Source organism: Schistocerca piceifrons, chromosome 1, assembly GCF_021461385.2.
Source record: "Schistocerca piceifrons isolate TAMUIC-IGC-003096 chromosome 1, iqSchPice1.1, whole genome shotgun sequence".
NCBI lineage: Eukaryota > Metazoa > Arthropoda > Insecta > Orthoptera > Acrididae > Schistocerca > Schistocerca piceifrons.
In genome coordinates this window covers 1,226,609,658-1,226,630,017 of record NC_060138.1, presented here as the reverse complement: position 1 = coordinate 1,226,630,017, position 20,360 = coordinate 1,226,609,658, and the positions used below count along the sequence as shown (strand labels likewise).

General features: G+C 37.5%; 1 protein-coding gene across 1 annotated transcript in view; it reads right to left on the bottom strand.

Moving 5' to 3' along the window:
• LOC124779577 (Down syndrome cell adhesion molecule-like protein Dscam2) overlaps positions 1–20,360 on the bottom strand; it is a 432,737-nt gene that overhangs the window by 96,676 nt on the left and 315,701 nt on the right. The window contains exons 19-22 of the mRNA XM_047253719.1: positions 19,548–19,652; positions 19,322–19,460; positions 14,557–14,703; positions 10,807–10,968 (exon numbers count right to left, since the gene is read on the bottom strand). Of these exons, the coding sequence (XP_047109675.1) occupies positions 10,807–10,968; positions 14,557–14,703; positions 19,322–19,460; positions 19,548–19,652 (553 nt within the window). The remainder of the gene's footprint in view (positions 1–10,806; positions 10,969–14,556; positions 14,704–19,321; positions 19,461–19,547; positions 19,653–20,360) is intronic.

The window sequence follows — 20,360 nt, the reverse complement described above, 5'->3', positions numbered from 1 at the left end:
AGTACAAATGTAGATCACACTCAAGTCTACATGTACAAAACATGTTTTCCATAACTGATTTAAACGCCTTTGATCAACGAAAAACAACATCCCAAAGTTTAAACTCTTTTCTCAGTGCAATTTTTCTTGTTACTTTGCCTGTGTTGTTAGCCAATATTGAAAATTAAACGCATTGTTCTGGGGAGGGTGGGGCGCTTAAATTTGTTGCTCGAATGACACTGGCTTTGGAGCAATAATGGAAAATGGTATTTGAAAAAGAAGTATTGAATACACCCTGCTTTCAGCTTTTCATAAAATTCAACATCTTTTTGACTAATTTGTAGATTACTGGAAAATAGTGAGGGAATAAAAAGTTTTATTCCTTATATTGTGCATTTAATCTATTGCACTCTAAATTTAATTTTCATCATGGGTTCACACTACTAGATATGCTAATCCAAAGTTTACATTATTTTTGGGCCTGATTTTCGCACCCAACTTTCATTCCAGTTGTACAGCTTGGTATGTTTTACGGAGCATAGTTCTTTAGCAAAATTGGAACGAAAATACTGCATTTTTGACGTTTTTACAAAATCTTCAAATTATTGCTTAATTCATTCAGTACTGAAAAGTTCTATGGAAATGAACTTTATATTTAAGAACCTTGTGTTGTTAGGTTACTACATGCCAAGTTTCATGTTCATCGTAGCATTAGTTCAGGAGATGCAAGAAGTCAAGCTTCGAAATTTTTTCGGGCGCCTATTTTTTTGGCCGATTTACCTACAATTTTCTGGCTCACTACGGCTTGTAAAACTCTTTTCATTATTATTCTTAAGATAATGCATAATGTTGTTCAAGATGGCCTAATTATATTTCTTTAAAAAAACTATTGCCCGAAATATTACAGCTCAAAGTCGCCAAAAATTCACGCTGGCTTTGCGTGAGTCGTATTCAGCCGAGAAATATTCAGCACAGGGCAGGCGGGATGAGCAGCGCGGGCTGATCAGGTCCTGGCGGCGAGAGACAGGCACGCAGCACAGGTAGACGGATTACGCCGCAGGACGCGGCGCCTCAGCGCGCCAAGCAGGTGGCGCGCCTTCAGCAGTCAAAGGGTTCAATCTGAGCAGTTTTTTCTTATAATTGGCCAGAAAGACAGGCAATCACCATGCTATATATTAAACTGGAGATGCAAATGCTTATAAAGTACTGATTTAATGTATTACTTAGCTTTCACAATATGAGTACCATTATATTGAGCAGATCGTATAACATAAAGCAGACTGATTTTGCAGAGGGAACCCTAAAAAGGGACTAACACAGTGCTATAGAACTGTGATTGACAGCATTTTCAAACAATCTGATCTAACAGCTGACACAAGGGACTTATCAATTTGGTGGACAGTGACAATGGAACTACAAGGTAAACAATAACATGTATGTAAATGTATTCAAAGTGATGGGAATGATAGCATGTGAGCTAACCTGCACAAGGACAGATTGTAGAAAGGTAAAACTGTCCTCAACTTGAAAGGTTGGTTTGAATGCCACACTGCTTTATGAGCAAGGTTCTACTGAAGGTGCTATGCTATTGCATTCCTATGGCCATTGAACTGACTTTCCACAATTATAGGGCAACCTATAGCAAACTCATAACAAATCACTGCCAGGGTTTAAAGACGCTGAAAGCAACAGCAAAATTTCTGCTTATAGAAAGAACCTCTGCATCATGGTTAGATGGAAATCAAGTAAACTAGGTGTAATGGCCTGCCCAAAATCTGACCTGAACTACATGAAACATCTCTGGGTTGAAGTAGTATATCAGTTATAGGGTGGTACTGTAACAGTTATACAATGAATGATTTTCTCCCAAACCCATCAAGAACTATTCACCACAGACCTACTTCAAGGAGGAAATACAACAAATTTTCCATCACTCAGCACATGCCATAGATCCCATCAAGAAGGAGAACCTTCAGTGATGTGAAGTGATTCAATATACACAATAACCTGAAACTTCCCAAAAACTATGATTACAATAAGCTATCATGATATCATTGTAATGCCCCCCCCCCCCCCCCCCCCCACACATGAACCATGGACCTTACCGTTGGTGGGGAGGCTTGCATGCCTCAGCGATACAGATAGCCGTACCATTGGTGCAACCATAACGGTTGCTGCTGAGAGGCCAGACAAACATGTGGTTCCTGAAAAGGGCAGCAGCCTTTTCAGAAGTTGCAGGGGCACCAGTCTGGATGACTGACTGACCTGGCCTTGTAACACTAACCAAAAAGGCCTTGCTGTACTGGTACTGCGGACGGCTGAAAGCAAGGGGAAACTACAGCCCTAATTTTTCCCAAGGGCATGCAGCTTTACTGTATGGTTAAATGATGATGGCGTCCTCTTGGGTAAAATATTCTGGAGGTAAAATAGTCCCTCACTCAGATCTCCGAACAGGGACTACTCAGGAGGACGTTGTTATCAGGAGGAAGGAAACTGGCATTCTACAGATGGGAGCGTGGAATGTCAGATCTCTTAATCGGGCAGGTAGGTTAGAAAATTTAAAACGGGAAATGGATAGGTTAAAGTTAGATAAGTGGGAATTAGCGAAGTTTGATGGCACGAGGAACAAGACTTTTGGTCAGGTGAATACAGGGTTATAAATACAAAATCAAATATGGGTAATGCAGGAGTAGGTTTAATAATGAATAAAAAAAATAGGAGTGCGCGTAAGCTACTACAAACAGCATGGTGAACGCATTATTGTGGCCAAGATAGACATGAAGTCCATGCCTACTACAGTAGTACAAGTTTATACGCCAACTAGCTCTGCAGATGACGAAGAAATTGATGAAATGTATGATGAGATAAAAGAAATTACTCAGATAGTGAAGGAAGATAAAAATTTAATAGTCATGGGTGACTGGAATTCGATAGTAGGAAAAAGGAGAAAAGGAAATGTAGTAGGTGAATATGGAATGGGGGGAAGAAATGAAAGAGGAAGCCGCCTGGTAGAATTTTGCACAGAGCATAACTTAATCATAGCTAACATTTGGTTAAGGAATCATGAGAGAAGGTTGTATACATGGAAGAAGCCTGGAGATACTAAAAGGTATTAGATAGATTATATAATGGTAAGACAGAGATTTAGGAACCAGGTTTTAAACTGTAAGACATTTCCAGGGGCAGATGTGGAATCTGACCACAATCTATTGGTTATGAACTGTAAATTAAAATTGAAGAAACTGCAAAACTGTGGGAATTTAAGGAGATGGGACCTGGACAAACTGACTAAACCAGAGGTTGTTCAGAGTTTCAGGGAGAGGATAAGGGAACAATTGACAGGAATGGGAGAAAGAAATATAGTAGAAGAAGAATGGGTAGCTTTGAGGGATGAAGTAGAGGAGGAAGCAGAGGATCAAGTAGGTAAAAAAAAAATGAGGGCTAGTAGAAATCCTTGGGTAACATAAGAAATATTGAATTTAATTGATGAAAGGAGAAAATATAAAAATGCAGTAAATGAAGCATGCAAAAAGGAATACAAACGTCTTAAAAATGAGATCAATAGGAAGTGCAAGATGGCTAAGCAGGGATGGCTAGAGGACAAATGTAAGGACGTAGAGGCTTATCTCACTAGGGGTAAGATAGATACTGCCTACAGGAAAATTAAAGAAACCTTTGGAGAAAAGAGAACCACTTGTATGAATATCAGGAGCTCAGATGGAAACCCAGTTCTAAGCAAAGAAGGTAAAGCGGAAAGGTGGAAGTAGTGTATAGACTGTCTATACAAGGGCGATGTACTTGAGGACAATATTTTGGAAATGGAAGAGGATGTAGGCGAAAATGAAATGGGACATATGATACTGCGTGAAGAGTTAGACAGAGCACTGAAAGACCTAAGTTGAAACAAGGCCCCGGGAGTAGACAACATTCCATTAGAACTACTTACAGCCCTGGGAGAGCCAGTCTTGACAAAACTCTATCATCTGGTGAGCAAGATGTATGAGACAGGCGAAATACCCTCAGACTTCAAGAAGAATATAATAATTCAAATCCCAAAGAAAGCAGGTGTTGACAGATGTGAAAATCACCAAACAATCAGTTTAATAAGCCACAGCTGCAAAATACTAACACAAATTCTTTACAGACAAATGGAAAAACTGGTAGAAGCTGACCTTGGGGAGCATCAGTTTGGATTTCATAAAAATTTTGGAACACGTGAGGCAATATTGACCCTACGATAGATTAAGGAAAGGCAAACCTACATTTCTACCATTTGTAGACTTAGAGAAAGCTTTAGACAATGTTGACTGGATAGTCTCTTTAAAAATTCTGAAGGTGGCAGAGGTAAAATACAGGGAGCGAAAGGCTGTTTACAATTTGTACAGAAACCAGATGGCAGTTATAAAGAGTCGAGGGACATGAAAGGGAAGCAATGGTTGGGAAGTGACTGAGACAGGGTTGTAACCTCTCCTCGATGTTATTCAATCTATATATTGAGCAAGCAGTAAAGGAAACAAAAGAAAAATTTGGAGTAGGTATTAAAATCCATGGAGAAGAAATAAAAACTTTTGAGGTTCACCAATGATATTGTAATTCTGTCAGAGACAGCAAAGAACTTGGAAGAGCAGTTGAACGGAATGGACAGTGTCTTGAAAGGAGGAAATAAGATGAACATCAACAACAGCAAAACGAAGATAATGGAATGTAGTTGAATTAAGTCAGGTGATGCTGAGGGAATTAGATCAGGAAATGAGACACTTAATGTAGTAAAGGAGTTTTGCTATTTGGGGAGAAAAATAACAGATGATGGTCGAAATAGAGCCAATATAAAATGTAGACTGGCAATGGCAAGAAAAGCGTTTCTGAAGAAGAGAAATTTGTTAACATTGAGTATAGATTTAAGTGTCAGGAAGTCGTATCTGAAAGTATTTGTATGGAGTGTAGCCATGTATGGATGTGAAACATGGACGATAAATAGATTGGACAAGAAGAGAACAGAAGATTTCGAAATGTGGTGCTACAGAAGAATGCTGAAGATTAGGTGGGTAGATCACATAAGTAATGAGGAGGTATTGAATAGAATTGGGGAGAAGAGGAGTTTGTGGCACAACTTGACTAGAAGAAGAGATCGATTGGTAGGACATTTTCTGAGGCATCAAGGAATCACCAATTTAGTATTGGAGGGTAGTGTGGAGGGTAAAAATCGTAGAGGGAGACCAAGAGGTGAATACACTAAACAGATTCAGAAGGATGTAGGTTGCAGAAGGTACTGGGAGATGAAGAAGCTTGCACAGGACAGAGTAGCATGGAGAGTTGCATCAAATCAGTCTCTGGACTGAAGACCACAACAACAACAACATCATAATACTAAATGAAAAGCTCTAGTTTGCTTTTGTTTTACAGTATTACTTTTATTGTGTTAACTGGTTTTTAGCTTACAAGGCCATCTTCAGACATTTACTGACTATTCTCGCCAAGGGTCCCAGGTCTGATTTATAGCTAGGGCAGGAGATTTTCTCCACTCAGTCACTAGGTGTTGTGTTGTCCTCATAATCATTTCGTCCCCATCTCCAACGCACAAGTCACTCAATGTGGCGTCGAATGCAACAAGTACTTGCACTCTGTGGCTAAACTTCCCCGAATGGGGAACTTCCAGCCCACAATGCCATACACTCATTTCCACTAACTATTCTTGCTAAAGAAGTTACAATGTTTGAAAATGACATTGGAAAAGAAGTTACGCCTCTAGATTGAAGCAGAAACATACAGTACATAACCATCTTGGACAGTGTGATGGAAATGCAATGTAAAAGGTAAAACGTTGAAAAGTGAATAAATATAAGTGCAGTAAACAGGAAAAAACTGGAACAGGAAGCCTACATAACAGTTCATATTAACAAACAACGACAATAAAATAAAATTAGTACTTGACATTAAACTGCTTATTGCTAACCACAGTTATAGCATTTATGTATACTCAAGTAAATTAGTAAGAAGTCTACTACTTTCTTTAAAAAAAGTTACTGCTAACTTAATTTTACTACCATATATAGGTGCTGTTTATCTACTATTAGTAGTTTAATATTTATGCGATTACAAAGGTATTTCTCAAAGAAAATATTTTCTTACATCCATAAATACTGAGTCCTATTTACAGAACATTATAACTTGGCATGCAAGTTTATGCTTTATGTTAGATGGGAGCTGGTTGAATATCTTACCACCACAGTACACAATTCCATTCCAAACCCTGAACCAGGAGACAAAGTCTACATGAAACTTGTTTTTGTGTGTTGTATTGTGATTGCATATACCACTGCTCAGCTGAAATATATTTTTATTATCAGCAACAAAAATTGTTAAGTAATAAATGTATTGGGAAATGAGTGTAAGAATTCCGAGATCTTTAAAAGGGATTCCGCAAGATGTAAGTTACCTACATTACACAATAATCTTACTGGTCACACCTGTTGAACAAACAACCCCAGGATATAAGTCTATAAGACAACAGGGAGTGAAAATGTGCAAACTATGTCCACACACTTGTCTTCAGGTCAACTGAATGAGAGATGCTTCTAAAGGTAAAACACACTGAACTGTTTCTCTTGATTAGTTTATCTATGTCTTTATTTTAACTTTTTATCCAGCTGGACCTTGAGGAATTTTAAGCACTGAGCTTCATTTAGCACATAACTTAATGTCTACGTCTGGTACTAACAGGTCGTTATTGCTTGTCGAAAATTGGGCAAAATGAGTCTTCATAACAGTAAGGCTTACTCTGCTGTGAACTACTTTCAGGCCTGTTCAGCTAACACCAGGTCTGTGTCTGCTATGGCCAAGCTTCAGATTAGACTGGTACATTTCTGTCATTAACAAATATTACACTTTTTTAACTGCCCTTTATTAAGTCAGTGGAATATTATTTACGTACATCAAAACCATGAGTGTGCCCAGTAACAATCACTGTGACACATTACATATTATGTTCCTCTTTTTGGGTTAGTTTCATGCTCAAGACACAGTGTATTAATAAGATTCTCTGCTTAATGTTATTGTTGATATTTGATTTATGGGCATAAGGCCTTGGTCCTTGGCATTATTCTCTGCCTAATGTTTCATCTTGTAGTGCTGAAGACAATATCAGACGCTTTAATTAATCAGAAAGCAGTTAAGACTCAAACAAGCTCAGAAAGCCAAAGTGTTTATTTGTATCGATGCAACCATAAGTTCGTGGCATCACCAAAATGCTGCCTAAGATTTCAGGGATGCACTGATGTATGTTATGAAGCTTGGGCTGTTTGTATTAGTTAGCACTAACACCCACAATTTGACTAATTTCAATCCTCCTCCTTTTCTGTAACACCTGCTTTTACACTTCTGAATTTCTGTAGCCTCTCTGTACATCCTAACAAAGTAATGATTAGATCTCACTAAAACCACAGTGTCAGACTATTGAATTTGATAGCTCCCTGGTCCCAATGCATGAGCTGCTACTGCTGATTTACCCATCTTGCCCAGGCAACAATTGTTCTGGTATTCTTTAAGGCAGGTGTTAATGGTTTTTTTTTTTTTTTTTGTAATTCCTATGTACACTTGACCACAAGTGCAAGGGTATTCTATTCTTCTATTACAGCAAGTGGATGGTGTAGGTCCTTTTCAGTGTTCTAATATTCACAGGCCTTATCAGTTGGTTTAAACAATGTATCAATGCCATGTTTTCTTAGAACTCTGAGGCTATGATCTAAGATAGTGTTTACAAATGAAAGGAAAACTTCTCCTTTTGGTTGGTTCTTTTCCATCAGAAGCTCTAGATCTTTTAGGGTGTAGTGGCTGTTAATTCCTTTCTCAGAGTAGCAGTTTCTTCCAAAGGCACTTCTTAAATGATCAAGCTTGTCCTCCAAGTACTGTGGTTTACAGATTCTTGTATCCCAGTGCACCAAAGTTTTTATAACTTCTCTTTTCTGCCTGAGATGGTGACTGGTATTTCTGTGATGGTATGTACCTGGTGGGCTTCCTGTAGACTTCATGCACAAAAGTTTTGTCAGGTTTTCTAAGTACCTCTACATTCAAAAATGAAATTTGAACTTCCCATTTTTTCTTACTACAATTAATACTATTCAGAATATTTATAAATTCTGAGAGTTATCATTGGTGCACCAGGTTAAAAGAATATGTGAAGCACAGTACTTGGAGGGTGAATTCTACCAGAAGAAACAGCAAACTCTGACTAAGGGTGTAAAGCTTCTAATGAAAAAAAGAACCTACCAAAGGGAGAGTTTGCCTTCCATTTGTAAATATTGTCACACACCGCATCAACAGAATACTTGGGAAACACAGTAATCACACAGTGTTTCAACAAACTAGAAAGGTGTGTGAATATTTGAACACTGCAAAGGACCTATGCCAGCTGCTTGCCACAGTAGGATCATGTAGAATCCCTTACTCTTGTGACCAAGTATATGCAGGAATGTCAAATGTACATACTATCTACAAAAGGATCCATTATTACCCACCTTATGAAATGCAAGGGCCATTGTTGCCTGAACAAGACAAATAAATTAGCAGTAGCAGATCATGCACTGGGACCAGGGAACACCAAATCCATTTCTTTCAGACTGTGGTTTAAGCAAGTTCTAATCAATAATTTGTTATGATGTACAGGGAGGCCACAGAAATTCAAAAGCCCAAAAACAAATTTAACAGAAAAGAAGAAGGATTGAAATTAGACAAGTTGTGAACCTTAGAGCTAAATAAAAACAACAGCACCAACTCTTTCATACTACAAACTCCATAATATACTCTGTGATATTAGACAGCAATCTGATGATGGCATAAACCAACAGTTGCATGGCTGTAGAAAACAGTTTGGCTTGTTGAGCTTATGTGAGACTGTAACTGCTTCCTGGTTCATTAAAACCTCTGATAATATCTCCAGCGCTGGAAGATAAAATTTTATGCAGAGAATTTCGGCTTGGACCATGGCCTTGTACTCATAAAACAAATATCAACAATAACACTAATACCGGCTGTGAAAGCCTGCAGTCTCTGTTTTCTGTTATCAAGTTATGACTACCTCCATGCCAAGAGGAATGCCATTAATATCAGAACACTTTAGTTTGTTCAGTAGAATTTTGTGATTCACATAATCAAAGATTTTGGCATGGTCATAAAAGGTACCAACAGGTTAATTTTCCTGTTAGCATTTCATTTATGAGGACTTATATTACATTCTCTGAGGAGAATACAAAGCCAAACTGAGTAGCAGATAACAAGTTCATCAGTATTTTATCACAGACAACACTTTTGAAAATGCAGATAGGAGTGATGAAGGTCTGTAATTGCAGGCACGACTTGCTTATCTCTAGTTCTGTAAATGTGTTACTACAGCATAATTAATCTTGTCAGGAAATATGCCCCGAGCTGCTGACTGATTTCAAAGACAGCTTGAGGGTAATCCACAGGTTCTGATATTATGCTAGAAACAGCATCATGGCCAGCAAATGTGTTCAGTTTAAGTGATTTCTATGTAATGTTCTGAAGTGGATAACAAGTCTGATAAATTCCACTTCCTTTCTTTTTCCTGAATGGAAACGAAAAGTTTTATTTATAAGGCTTCTGATGTTTCAAGGGAGGACACTAAATGCATTTTCTTTAATATCCTTGGGTTTGTCCAAGTTGTAGTATATTGTTGTACTTGTAGCTGGTTCAACTGTAACTATAGTTATTCTACAGCTCTGTTTTCCAGATACATTTACCCTAAAAAAGCTTGTGAGCACACAGAAAATCACTGGCATACAATGGATACACCTTTGGTCAGATTGGATATTTCTGGAAATATGCAAGTATCCTCATACATAGGCAAACCATACATGAACCAACCGAGTGAGGGGCGATACATCAATCACACACATGTGAACATCCCTCTCCCATGAGTAATTTTCAATCTCTGCATAACAACATTTCACCAAATGGCACATCAAGAGCTTGTCGTATCACTCAGAGACAGACATAATCTTCCACTTCACAACACCAGTATATCACAACTTAGTGGAGAGTATTTCCAAAAGTTTAAATGCTGTAATAATAGTGAAAGGCAGTCCAATAATGATTAATTAACCTTTGGAATGAATGCCAGAGAGTGCCTGAAGATTTTTAGTCACATAATGCATATACAGGGCTACTGTGTAACATGCACGCCCCATAAATTTCGGGGCATACATTTAATGTAATTATACAGATAAAAAATCTTCTCACCAAGCAGTAGGAGAACACACATTTAAAAGGTATTAAATTTTGCAAGTTTTCGGAGTCAGTGGCTCCATCCAGTAAGTTTCCCATGACCTGGGGTAGCGGGTAGCTTTTCTGACTCTACCCCTTTTCCTAAATCTCACCAGGGCTTTTCCTTCACCCCTCTTCCTTCTCCTTCAACCCTTCTGCCAGAAAAAGGAGCCACAGGTTCCAAAAGATTGTAAACTGTAATTACTTTTATACATGTGTTCTGCTGCTGCCACTTGGTGAGTAGATTTTTTAGTCTATCAATTTACATTATATTTTCAAAAATTGATTATTTTCAAGGGTATTCATTTTGTTTGGTGGTGAAGTGCTGCTGTTTTGAAATTTCAGAAAAGTAGTACATTATCCACTTATAGAACTCTTAGATACTTCAATACTTATACTCATTAAAAAGTTACACATACTGACACAAAAAACTACTCTTTCATGCAAAAACAAGTTTTGATACACTGAGTCATTTATACAACAATAACAGTATATACATCATGAGTGGCTCCAGATAAATAATGGCGTGGTAATAATATATTACATTACCATCCTGTTCAGTTGTACAGAAAGCAGACTGGCTCAGTTCACCATCTCCAACATTTGTGAAAGCCAGCAGTCTTACAGAGTAGTTTGTAAACTTGAGAAGCCCATGAAGGTATGTTTCAAGGCTAGCAGTTCTTTTAACTTCACTTCCCACAGTTCGAAAATCTGAAAACAGTTCATTCAAAAATGATATTACTCATGAGCTGCATTTTGGCTTAGGTTCTGCAGGAGAAACACATATGATAAATACTGCATGAAATTTGACATGCTATAGTGTAAAATTAGCACATAACGTACTTGATTCCATCTAGCAATGAATTTACAGGAAAGTATTAATTGATCTGTTTTTGTTCAGTAGTACTAGGTTATAATATGTGGATACTGAGGGATGTGGTGTTAGTGATTAATCTGTCATGATGATCAGGAGGCCTGTCTGTGCATCTTTCATTTTTGATTCTGTAGGCAGTAGCTGCACTAAGTTTAGAGGTGGACAGTGTTTGAAATAGTCATTCTGGGGTACAACCATCCACCGGCAACGAGTGCGTACTACCACCATACGGAACAACTTCAGCCATCGTAAAAGGTTTGCATTGTAGACCTGCGTGAAGCAGACTGGACGTATCAATGGAATGCTGCACACCCCATATACAATGTATGAGTGGTGTGTCCCTGCTTTCCGCAGTGGTCTGTGAAACATTACCAAACCCATGAGGTTCTGAACATCCATATAGTACAGATGCATGTCACGCTCAAACCGTAGTGCAAACAACAGTGCCTGATTGAACTTCAGTTAAATAGTTTTGTTTACGCAATGAGGGTTCTAAGTAAAGTAAGTGACTTAGCTGTTAGGAAAACTGTGTATCATGTATATTTTATATCAGTTGTAAGACACGGCATAGTTTTTGAAGAGTTGAAAAAGGGAGCCTCCTCAGAGTGTTCAAGCTGCAAACCTTTATTTGCATGCCCTGACTTACTGACAATTCCTTCCATGTTTGTACATGAAACACTTCTCTTTGAGTTAAAAAACACACATCTTTTTGAGGAAAATTCATTTACACGTGCTTATGAAACAAGGCACAAACAAGACTAAATATTGCCTTGCCACAGACTAACATTATTTGAAAATACTCCATATTACTTGGCTTTGAAGCTAAGCAATAAAATGTGTTGAAGGACTGCAAGCAAGAACCCCCAGGTGCAAACACTGAAAAATATTTAAAAAGCAAATGCTACTACAGTGTGGATGATTTTATAAATGAGGAAAACAAGTAGGAGATATTGTTTTGTTTTCCTATTTTTTTCTACATTACGTTCTATGCGTATGCTTATTGAAGTATGTCCATATTTATAAACTAGAGAAACAAACATGAAAAATACTTAAAAAGAATGATTTTAAACCACTGTGGAAATTTTAAGAAAAAGGAAGGAATCTAACATGTAATTATCTTTTTATGTTGTAATGTGCTTCTGGGAACATCTATATGCTTTATCTTAATGTATCTTGTTTTGAGGTATACTTAGGTAGGCATAGAATTATTCATTGATGAGTCACCAATATTTAAATCAAATGAGTGTATATAACATGTCATGTGACAATAAAGACTCTATTCTATTCTATTCATCCAGAAAATAAATCTGGGCATATGTTGCACCTGCTGTGTCACCAAGGACAGTTTGGAACCGTCTACTGTACTTGCAGTAGGACTAAGATCATGGGGAGTGATGATCAAGTAGTTTGGTTGCTTTAAACACACAACCAACCAACGAAACAACCAACCAAGATTACATACGATGCTGACCACACTACCACTGACACCATGACACTGCTGAGCACGGCTACTCTCATGTCTAGAAAGAATCGACAGGAGAGTGGAGTGGTGATCTATTGTCTTCAGTGATGAGAGGAGGTTCTGTCTGTACGTGAGTGATGGATGTAAAATGCATGGCTTAGACCTGGTGAATGGCCTATTCTGGAGCACACCCACCCGCAACACACAGGTCCTGTCGCAGGGTTCATGGTGTGAGGGTCACCAGTTACAAATTGTGGTAACATTTGGTGTTTCTACGAGGTAAAGAAACCACTGGCCACTATATTGCACAAATTTTTAATCCCATACTAATGCCCTTTCTTCTGCAGAAAGATGATGTGCTTTTTCAGCACAACAATGCCCAACCACATATGGCTGCTGTGACACAACGTGTTGTTTATGTTGCTCTATCTGGCAAGCTCACCATATCTCTTACCAACTGAATGCATATGGGACATTGCGAAGCGGGAACTTATTCCTTCTCCAGGGCCTGCTAGAATCAATGTTGAACTGCAACAAAAGCTGCAAGATGCTAAGGACAATCTATCGTAGGATGCCATTCGACACTTTTATGATCATTTCTACATCTACATCTACATGGATATTCTGCAAATCACATTTAAGTGTCTGGCAGAGGGTTCATCGAACCACCTTCACAATTCTCTATTATTCCAATCCCCTATAGCGCACAAAAAGAATTAACACCTATATCTTTCTGTATGAGCTCTGATATCACTTATTTTATTGTGGTAATTGGGGATTCCTCAATATGTAGGTCGGTGTCAACAAAATATTTTAGCAATCGGAGGAGAAAGTTGGTGATTGGAATCTCGCGAGAAGATTCCGTCACAACGAAAAACGCCGTTCTTTTAATGATGTCCAGCCCAAATCCTCTATCATTTCTGTATTTCTGTGACACTCTCTCCCATATTTCACGATAATACAAAACGTGCTACCTTTCTTTGAACTTTTTCGATGTACTCCGTTGGCCCTATCTGGTAAGGATCCCACACCGCGCAGCAGTATTCTCAAAGAGGATGGACAAGCATAGTGTAGGCAGTCTCCTTAGTAGGTTTGTTGATTTTCTAAGTGTCCTGCCAATAAAAAGCAGTCTCTGGTTAGCCTTCCCCACAACATTTTCTGTGTGTTCCTTCAAGTTTTGCATGCGAGAATACACACCTGCACTGCTGCCAGAGGACAGTGCACTGTCTACTCATGTAACTGTTTAGGCACTATTTCCTGTGATATTGTTTCATTTGGTCTGTATTTGTTACCATACACTCCTGCAATGATGAACTAAGAGCCATTTCACTTATCACAAAAATGACCCTGTACTTGAGAGTGCTGCATTTTTATTTTCTGGCAGTGTATGATTCATAATTTATAACGTAGACAACACATGCACAGAAATGGCTCAATGCTACATACACATCAACTGAATACAGTCTAACATTAAAAAATTTTATGGACCTTATCATCTGCTTTTGACAGATGTAAAGTGCAGTTCAGTTAAAAGAGAACTAGGAATAATTTACAATGGAAGTCAGTCATCAACTAATATAAAAATTAGCGTTCTTCATTGTTAGCTTTACAGCTTTTTATGGCTATGATGATTAGCTTAGAATCTATAATCCTTGACAATAGAAAAGGAAGTTCTCTATAAAATGACCCCAAAAAAGCATTCTTACATTGTTAGCTCTTATTTTAATTTTCATAGTGGGTTATAATTTTATTTTGGAATGGTATCTAAAACTCATTGAGATTTTTAAATGTTTTTAATGAATTTAAATTGGCAACAGACTCACCTTATACTACTCATTAGCAGAACATCTAAGTCTATACTAAAGATAACTATAAGATCTTAAAGCGAGCGTTAATCACAGCAGATTTTAGTCTGATTCTAAAGAGAGTGTATGGTACTGGAAATGAGTCATGACAGACTTACTGTAATCAGTAATGATGGGCCTGTAGATGACTTTGTATCCACGTATGATGCCACCATGGCTGTGGGCTGGTGGTGGTGACCAGCTGACTTTCACACTTTGTGATGATAAAGGAGAGCAGGTTACATTTCGTGGAGGCGCATCTGGAACTGCAGATAGCAAAGTGATAATATGGTTCTCACTGCATTGCAAGTTATATTTTTTGTAGCACAAACTATAGCAATTTCGTGTTGCATGCGCAAATATTTGTTAGTAATGAAAATTTACTTAAATAATGTTGAGATATCTCGTGATATCACAACGTTATGAAAATATAATAAATTAGAATATTACAAGTAGTAAAAAACCATAATCACAAATATTGAGTCAGCACCAGCAGTTCACCATTTAAAATCTGTGAATATAAGCAGTGCAAAACCAGAATCACAAATACTGAGTCAGCGCCAGCAGTTCAACATTTAAAATCTGTGAATATACAGATCTGCGTTAAGCTCCATTAATATTATGAAACAGTGTCACTTATTAAAAGCTGACATTAACTTCTGGAATGCAAAAATCATGTTAAACTGGTTGACAGTGTACAATGAATATACATGGGCAACACGATGGTAATTCATACCAAACCTGTATTGATGGTGTAAGTGGCATCAAAAAAGTAGACACTGAAAAATGTAAATTTTTGGGGATATACCTAGATGAAAATCTTAGATGGGTAGACCACATCAATTTTGTTTGCAATAAAATCAGCAGTTCACTGCACTTAATTAGCAAACTATCAAAATTAGTCTCTGAAGAAACATTAAAAACTGCTTATTATGGGACAATATTTGCATATACTAATTATGGAATAGAGTTATGGGGATGTGCTGCTGACAGTCACATGAACAGAATCCTAAAACTGCAGAAAAGAGCAATCAGTACCATGCATCAACTAGGATACAGAGATTCATGTAGGGAAACCATAGTGCAACATAAATATCTAACAGTATATTCCTTGTATCTGTACAAATTAATAACATTCTTTGTGGATCATAAAAATAATGAAACTAAATGCTCTGATGTGCATACCCATAACACAAGACAAAAAGATTGCTTCTTCAGAAAGGGAACTAAACTAAAGACAACAGATCATAGTCCTTGGATTAATGGCCAGATATGGTTTAACAAACTGCCACAGAGGTAAAGTATTCAAAAGGGAATTAAAATCATTCTTAACTCTCAAACGTTTGTACTCACTGAATGAATACTGATATTAAAATGTAGCTACTCTTAAATGTAGGCCTAACTCTTCTATCTATACGATGTACTATTCTGAGGTGATTGTAATATATATTATTTTTGTAGCAACATGCTGTAAATGCAAATACCTATACTATGTAACAACTGTATGTTGCATTAGGAAGTTCTGTACCATATATTGCCAAGTGCATCACCCGTAAGTGGCTTCTTGTACATGTGAATTGCAAATTCCTACTGTTTGTACAAAAATGCTATGACGTTTGCAAAAGTCACCAGTTGGTGACTATATGCAAAAAAAAGATAATAAATAAATTAAAAAAAATAAATAAATGTCACATTTGTGATGGGTATTCTACACTGAAAACACTATGAATGCATTACAAGCTAAGGTCAACAACAATACTGCATTGAAAGTAAAAGTTTTAAAATCAATGGAATGATTCAGAAGCCACTGCAAGATTGATACATCCAATTTAATAATCTCTCATCATACAGAGGAGAATTTGGAGTATTATTAGGAACCATATGAGTAAACGTGGTGATGTTCCACCCCTTGTGGCAATAGGTGAGAGACATGCGATGTAAAATGAAAATTACTGGCAACTAAATTCAAAGATTTTATCTTACCAGTAACTCTAACCACAGAGACAAAAAGTTGACTATCAAAAGTATATCCAGCATATTCATTGAGATAAGCATTGCATACTCCATCACCAGATATCAATTCTACAAAATCAACTGTTAAAAGGGATGACAAAAATCATTAGCTCCTGGGCTCTGGTGGTATTTCAGCCAAAATTCTGAAATTTTGTGCTGGTTTGATGGCACCTTCCTTTAGTTGCCTTTATCATGGTAAAATAGTCAGGGTGTTATTTTCTGAAGGACTGAAGTATGAGGTTATAAGACCCATTTTAAAGTGTGTAGCTGAATGAATCACCTCTAATTATTGACCCATCCCTTTTCTCATGATGTTCTTAAAAAACTAAGTAACTGACGTATAACAGAATACTGGATCACTTTTTTGATAATCTTTTAACAACTACTCAGTCTGGATTCGCTAAAGGATTAACTACAGAGAAAGGAATATATCATCTAATGAATTTATATATATAAATAAAAAACAAAGGTCCACATTCTGGCCCATAAGGGCCAATCAGTCCAAATGAACACCAATGATATCATGTGGATGTGGTATGGAAAGGCATGAGGTCAGCCTATCGCTCTCCTAGTCTTAGTCAGCTTTTTTGACCTAAGAATGGCTACTTCTCAACTGAGTGGCTCCTCAACTGACATCATGAGGCTGACTGCACCCTGTTACAGTCCCTCCACCAAGGAACACCCTCTGACAGTGCCGAGAACTGAACCTGAGTCCTCCTCATAGCAGCCATCCATGGGCTTCAATTTTGTATGTGGATCACAAATTTATATAAGAGACATTAAAATGTCATGACATTAAAGAAATCCCCTGGCACATACGGAGTCACATTTTAATCACAGAAAACAGAGGAAGGGGTGTGGGGTGGACGAACAACCAAAATGGGAAACCATTTAAATGTTGTGTCCAACAAGGTTTATTACTCGACCCACTGCTTTTCTTAAGCTAAATACATAATTAACAAAGGCATTGGAGGACTCTTCAAAATTGTGGTATTTGCTGATCGCACAATGTCCTAACACATCCTTATTAAAACCACAGCTGAGAGAATAGGGGAACTGGCATACAAGTGGTTCACAGTAAACAGTTTAACAATTTATTTTTTATGAACTTCTGACATGCTGTAGTAATTGCAGGGCAGCAATTAGTGTTAATCAATAAAATGGAACAGCAGATAAAGTTGCTAATTTTGTTTTTATTTATTTGATGACTTGTTTCTGGTCAGGATCCATTTTCATATCACTCAGAAAGTCATAAGGGTATTTCCCAAAATATAATTACCATGTCAAGATATACATATGACAAAGAGCAAAGGAAACTTCAGATAGGAATAACAACAATGTAGGAAAAGATAGGTAGGTTTGGCATTCCAGCCTGAGATGCTGGAGCTTGAGAGTGTGTGTGTGTGTGTGTGTGTGTGTGTGTGTGTGTGTGTGTGTGTGTGTGTGTGTGTGTGAGCGAGAGAGAGAGAGAGAGAGAGAGAGAGAGAGAGAGAGATAGGGGTACACTTGCTTGCTTGTGTGTGTGTGTGTGTGTGTGTGTGTGTGTGTGTGTGTGTGTGTGTGTGTGTGTTTTAACGTTGTGCTTATGTCTCCCTTTACTGTCGAAGGCTGTAGCCAAAAGCTACATGTGAGTGTCTCCTTATCGTGCCTGCAACTTAAAGAGCAAATGAACATGTAGAAAGCTCACAGATAACTCAAAAAATGAAATTTGTAATTTTGGCTGTTTCTCCATTGTATTAATTTATTTTGGTGTGAAGCACAGTCCAAATCATGTGCTTGAGGAGGAGTTTTTGATGATCTCTTCAAAATGATGGAAAATATAAAATACTTTTCAGACAAAAATATTCAGTTTCTAGAGGTTTTTTCAGAAATACTAATTTTTCCCCCCGTTCCGATTTCAAATTCTGAAGTTGAGTTTATCTTCTCCAGTTTCCAGATCATGTACAATTAACAACCCTTTTTAACTCTATTTGACTGCCTAAAGCACATTTCACCTTAAAAAGATCAGACACAGCCATGATGTTCACAGTCAAGTAGAACAGTTGGTAAAACATGTTCCCCATAAGATGGTGAATTGAATATCATACCAGTGAAAGTCTGCCATGAGCAGATCAAAGAGTAAGTGTAGTCTAAAAGTTAAGGAAATGTGCAAGCTTTCAGAGCCAGTGGCTGCTTCTTCCAGCAGAAGAGTTAAAGGGGAAGGAAGAGGGATTAGGGAAAAGGACTGGCACTGTTTAGGAAATATGGAGAGTTATGGGGTTCTGGGCAGTTTTTCCACGACTCTCTCCATTTTCTAAACTTCACCAGTCCTTTTCCCTCCATTCCTCTTCCTTCTGCTTCAACCCTTCTGCTACAGGCAGCAGCCATTGGCTCCAAAAGCTTGCACATTTCCTTAACTTTTCTATGTGTTTTCTTCTTTCTACACTTGATGAGTAGATTTTTTTCTACCCAGTTATATCATATAGACATATTAAAAGGTAGACTTAAGCCAAGGCTCATCCCAGAGGATAGTGAAAATTAATATCCAGCAGAAACTAGTGCAGTCACAAAAATATTAATATGAATTCTGAGTGTAATAAACTTCATTCTAAAAAAGGGTGCTCACTGCTTTTGCATGCCTCATGCAGAAAACATGAATATATGTTAGTAAATTTTTATTCTTTCAAAAATAACTTTGCAAACATGAAAACTTTGCCAGTTATCAGCACTCTTCTTTAATGATGGCCACAAAACCAAAATAAGCACAGATAATACTCTACAGCAGGTGTTACTATATGTCCATCTGTTTTTGTTGTTAAGTACAGTGTTTACATATACATGAGCAGTGCAAGTCAAAGTGTTTAGCTGCTGTTGATTAAAAGTGACACTCACCTCCCTCTTTAGTTGTAATAGTAACAGGTGATGAAAGTGGTCCAGGTCCCATATCATTGAAGGCTTGCACATACAAATCATATTTTGTGAATTTCTTCAATTGTTTCAATCGGATCTCTGTGTTAGAAGAACCTCGAACCTGTGATTGCATATTTGATATAAAGATAAAAGTGATTGTATAATGACTTAGAATTTTTAGAATTTATTGCAGAAAAACTTCACCAACCTCAAGCTTATTTGTACTATTTTTTTCATCAAACATGTTTCCATGAATGTTCCAGTAGACTGTGTATCCCAATATCTCTCCATTCCAGGTGTCAGCCAATGGTGCCTAAAAATTTTATTAGTGAATTTGTATAACATTAACATTGTTTAACATTAAAACAAAAATAGGAAACAGAAGCTAAAACTACAGTCTAATCAGTATCAATTTTGACGTATAGCAAAAAGAAACAGGAAAAGCTATGTGTAACGACAGAGCTATCAGCACGTGCCAACAGAGGAGAGAGGATCCCACCCCTGCCTTCACGCAATGACATACACCTAATCAGATTTCACCAATTCCTGACCTCAGCCCACGATCTACGATATTTTTGAACTGGGCAAAAACTCGATGGTGTCACCCCCCCTGCCCCCTTGAGCGTTTGAGATAGGATGTCAAAAATTAAAAGAAAAATAACAAACAATTTTTCAAAAATATGTTCACTTTGTAGTGCAGGTATTTCTGAAGATTTGATATAGAAAATAAATGTGTTTGAGGAAATGTAAGACATGTTATTCAGTTTTAAGTGTGTCAAAGTGCAGTGCTACATCTCTCCACACAGCTTTCTTTTATTGCACATCACTGTAGTTTGCTCTCAGAATTCTAATGTGTATATTTTATAATGGAAGCCACCAAACCTACATTCAGGACAGTGGAAATTAAAATGTTCTGTGGTGCCTCTCCTGGCCCTACCCCCATGACTCACAATTAATACTGGGTGGGACTATTTGTGAGTAGAGGAATAAGAACTCTTCACAAAATTTGCACCCTTTATTA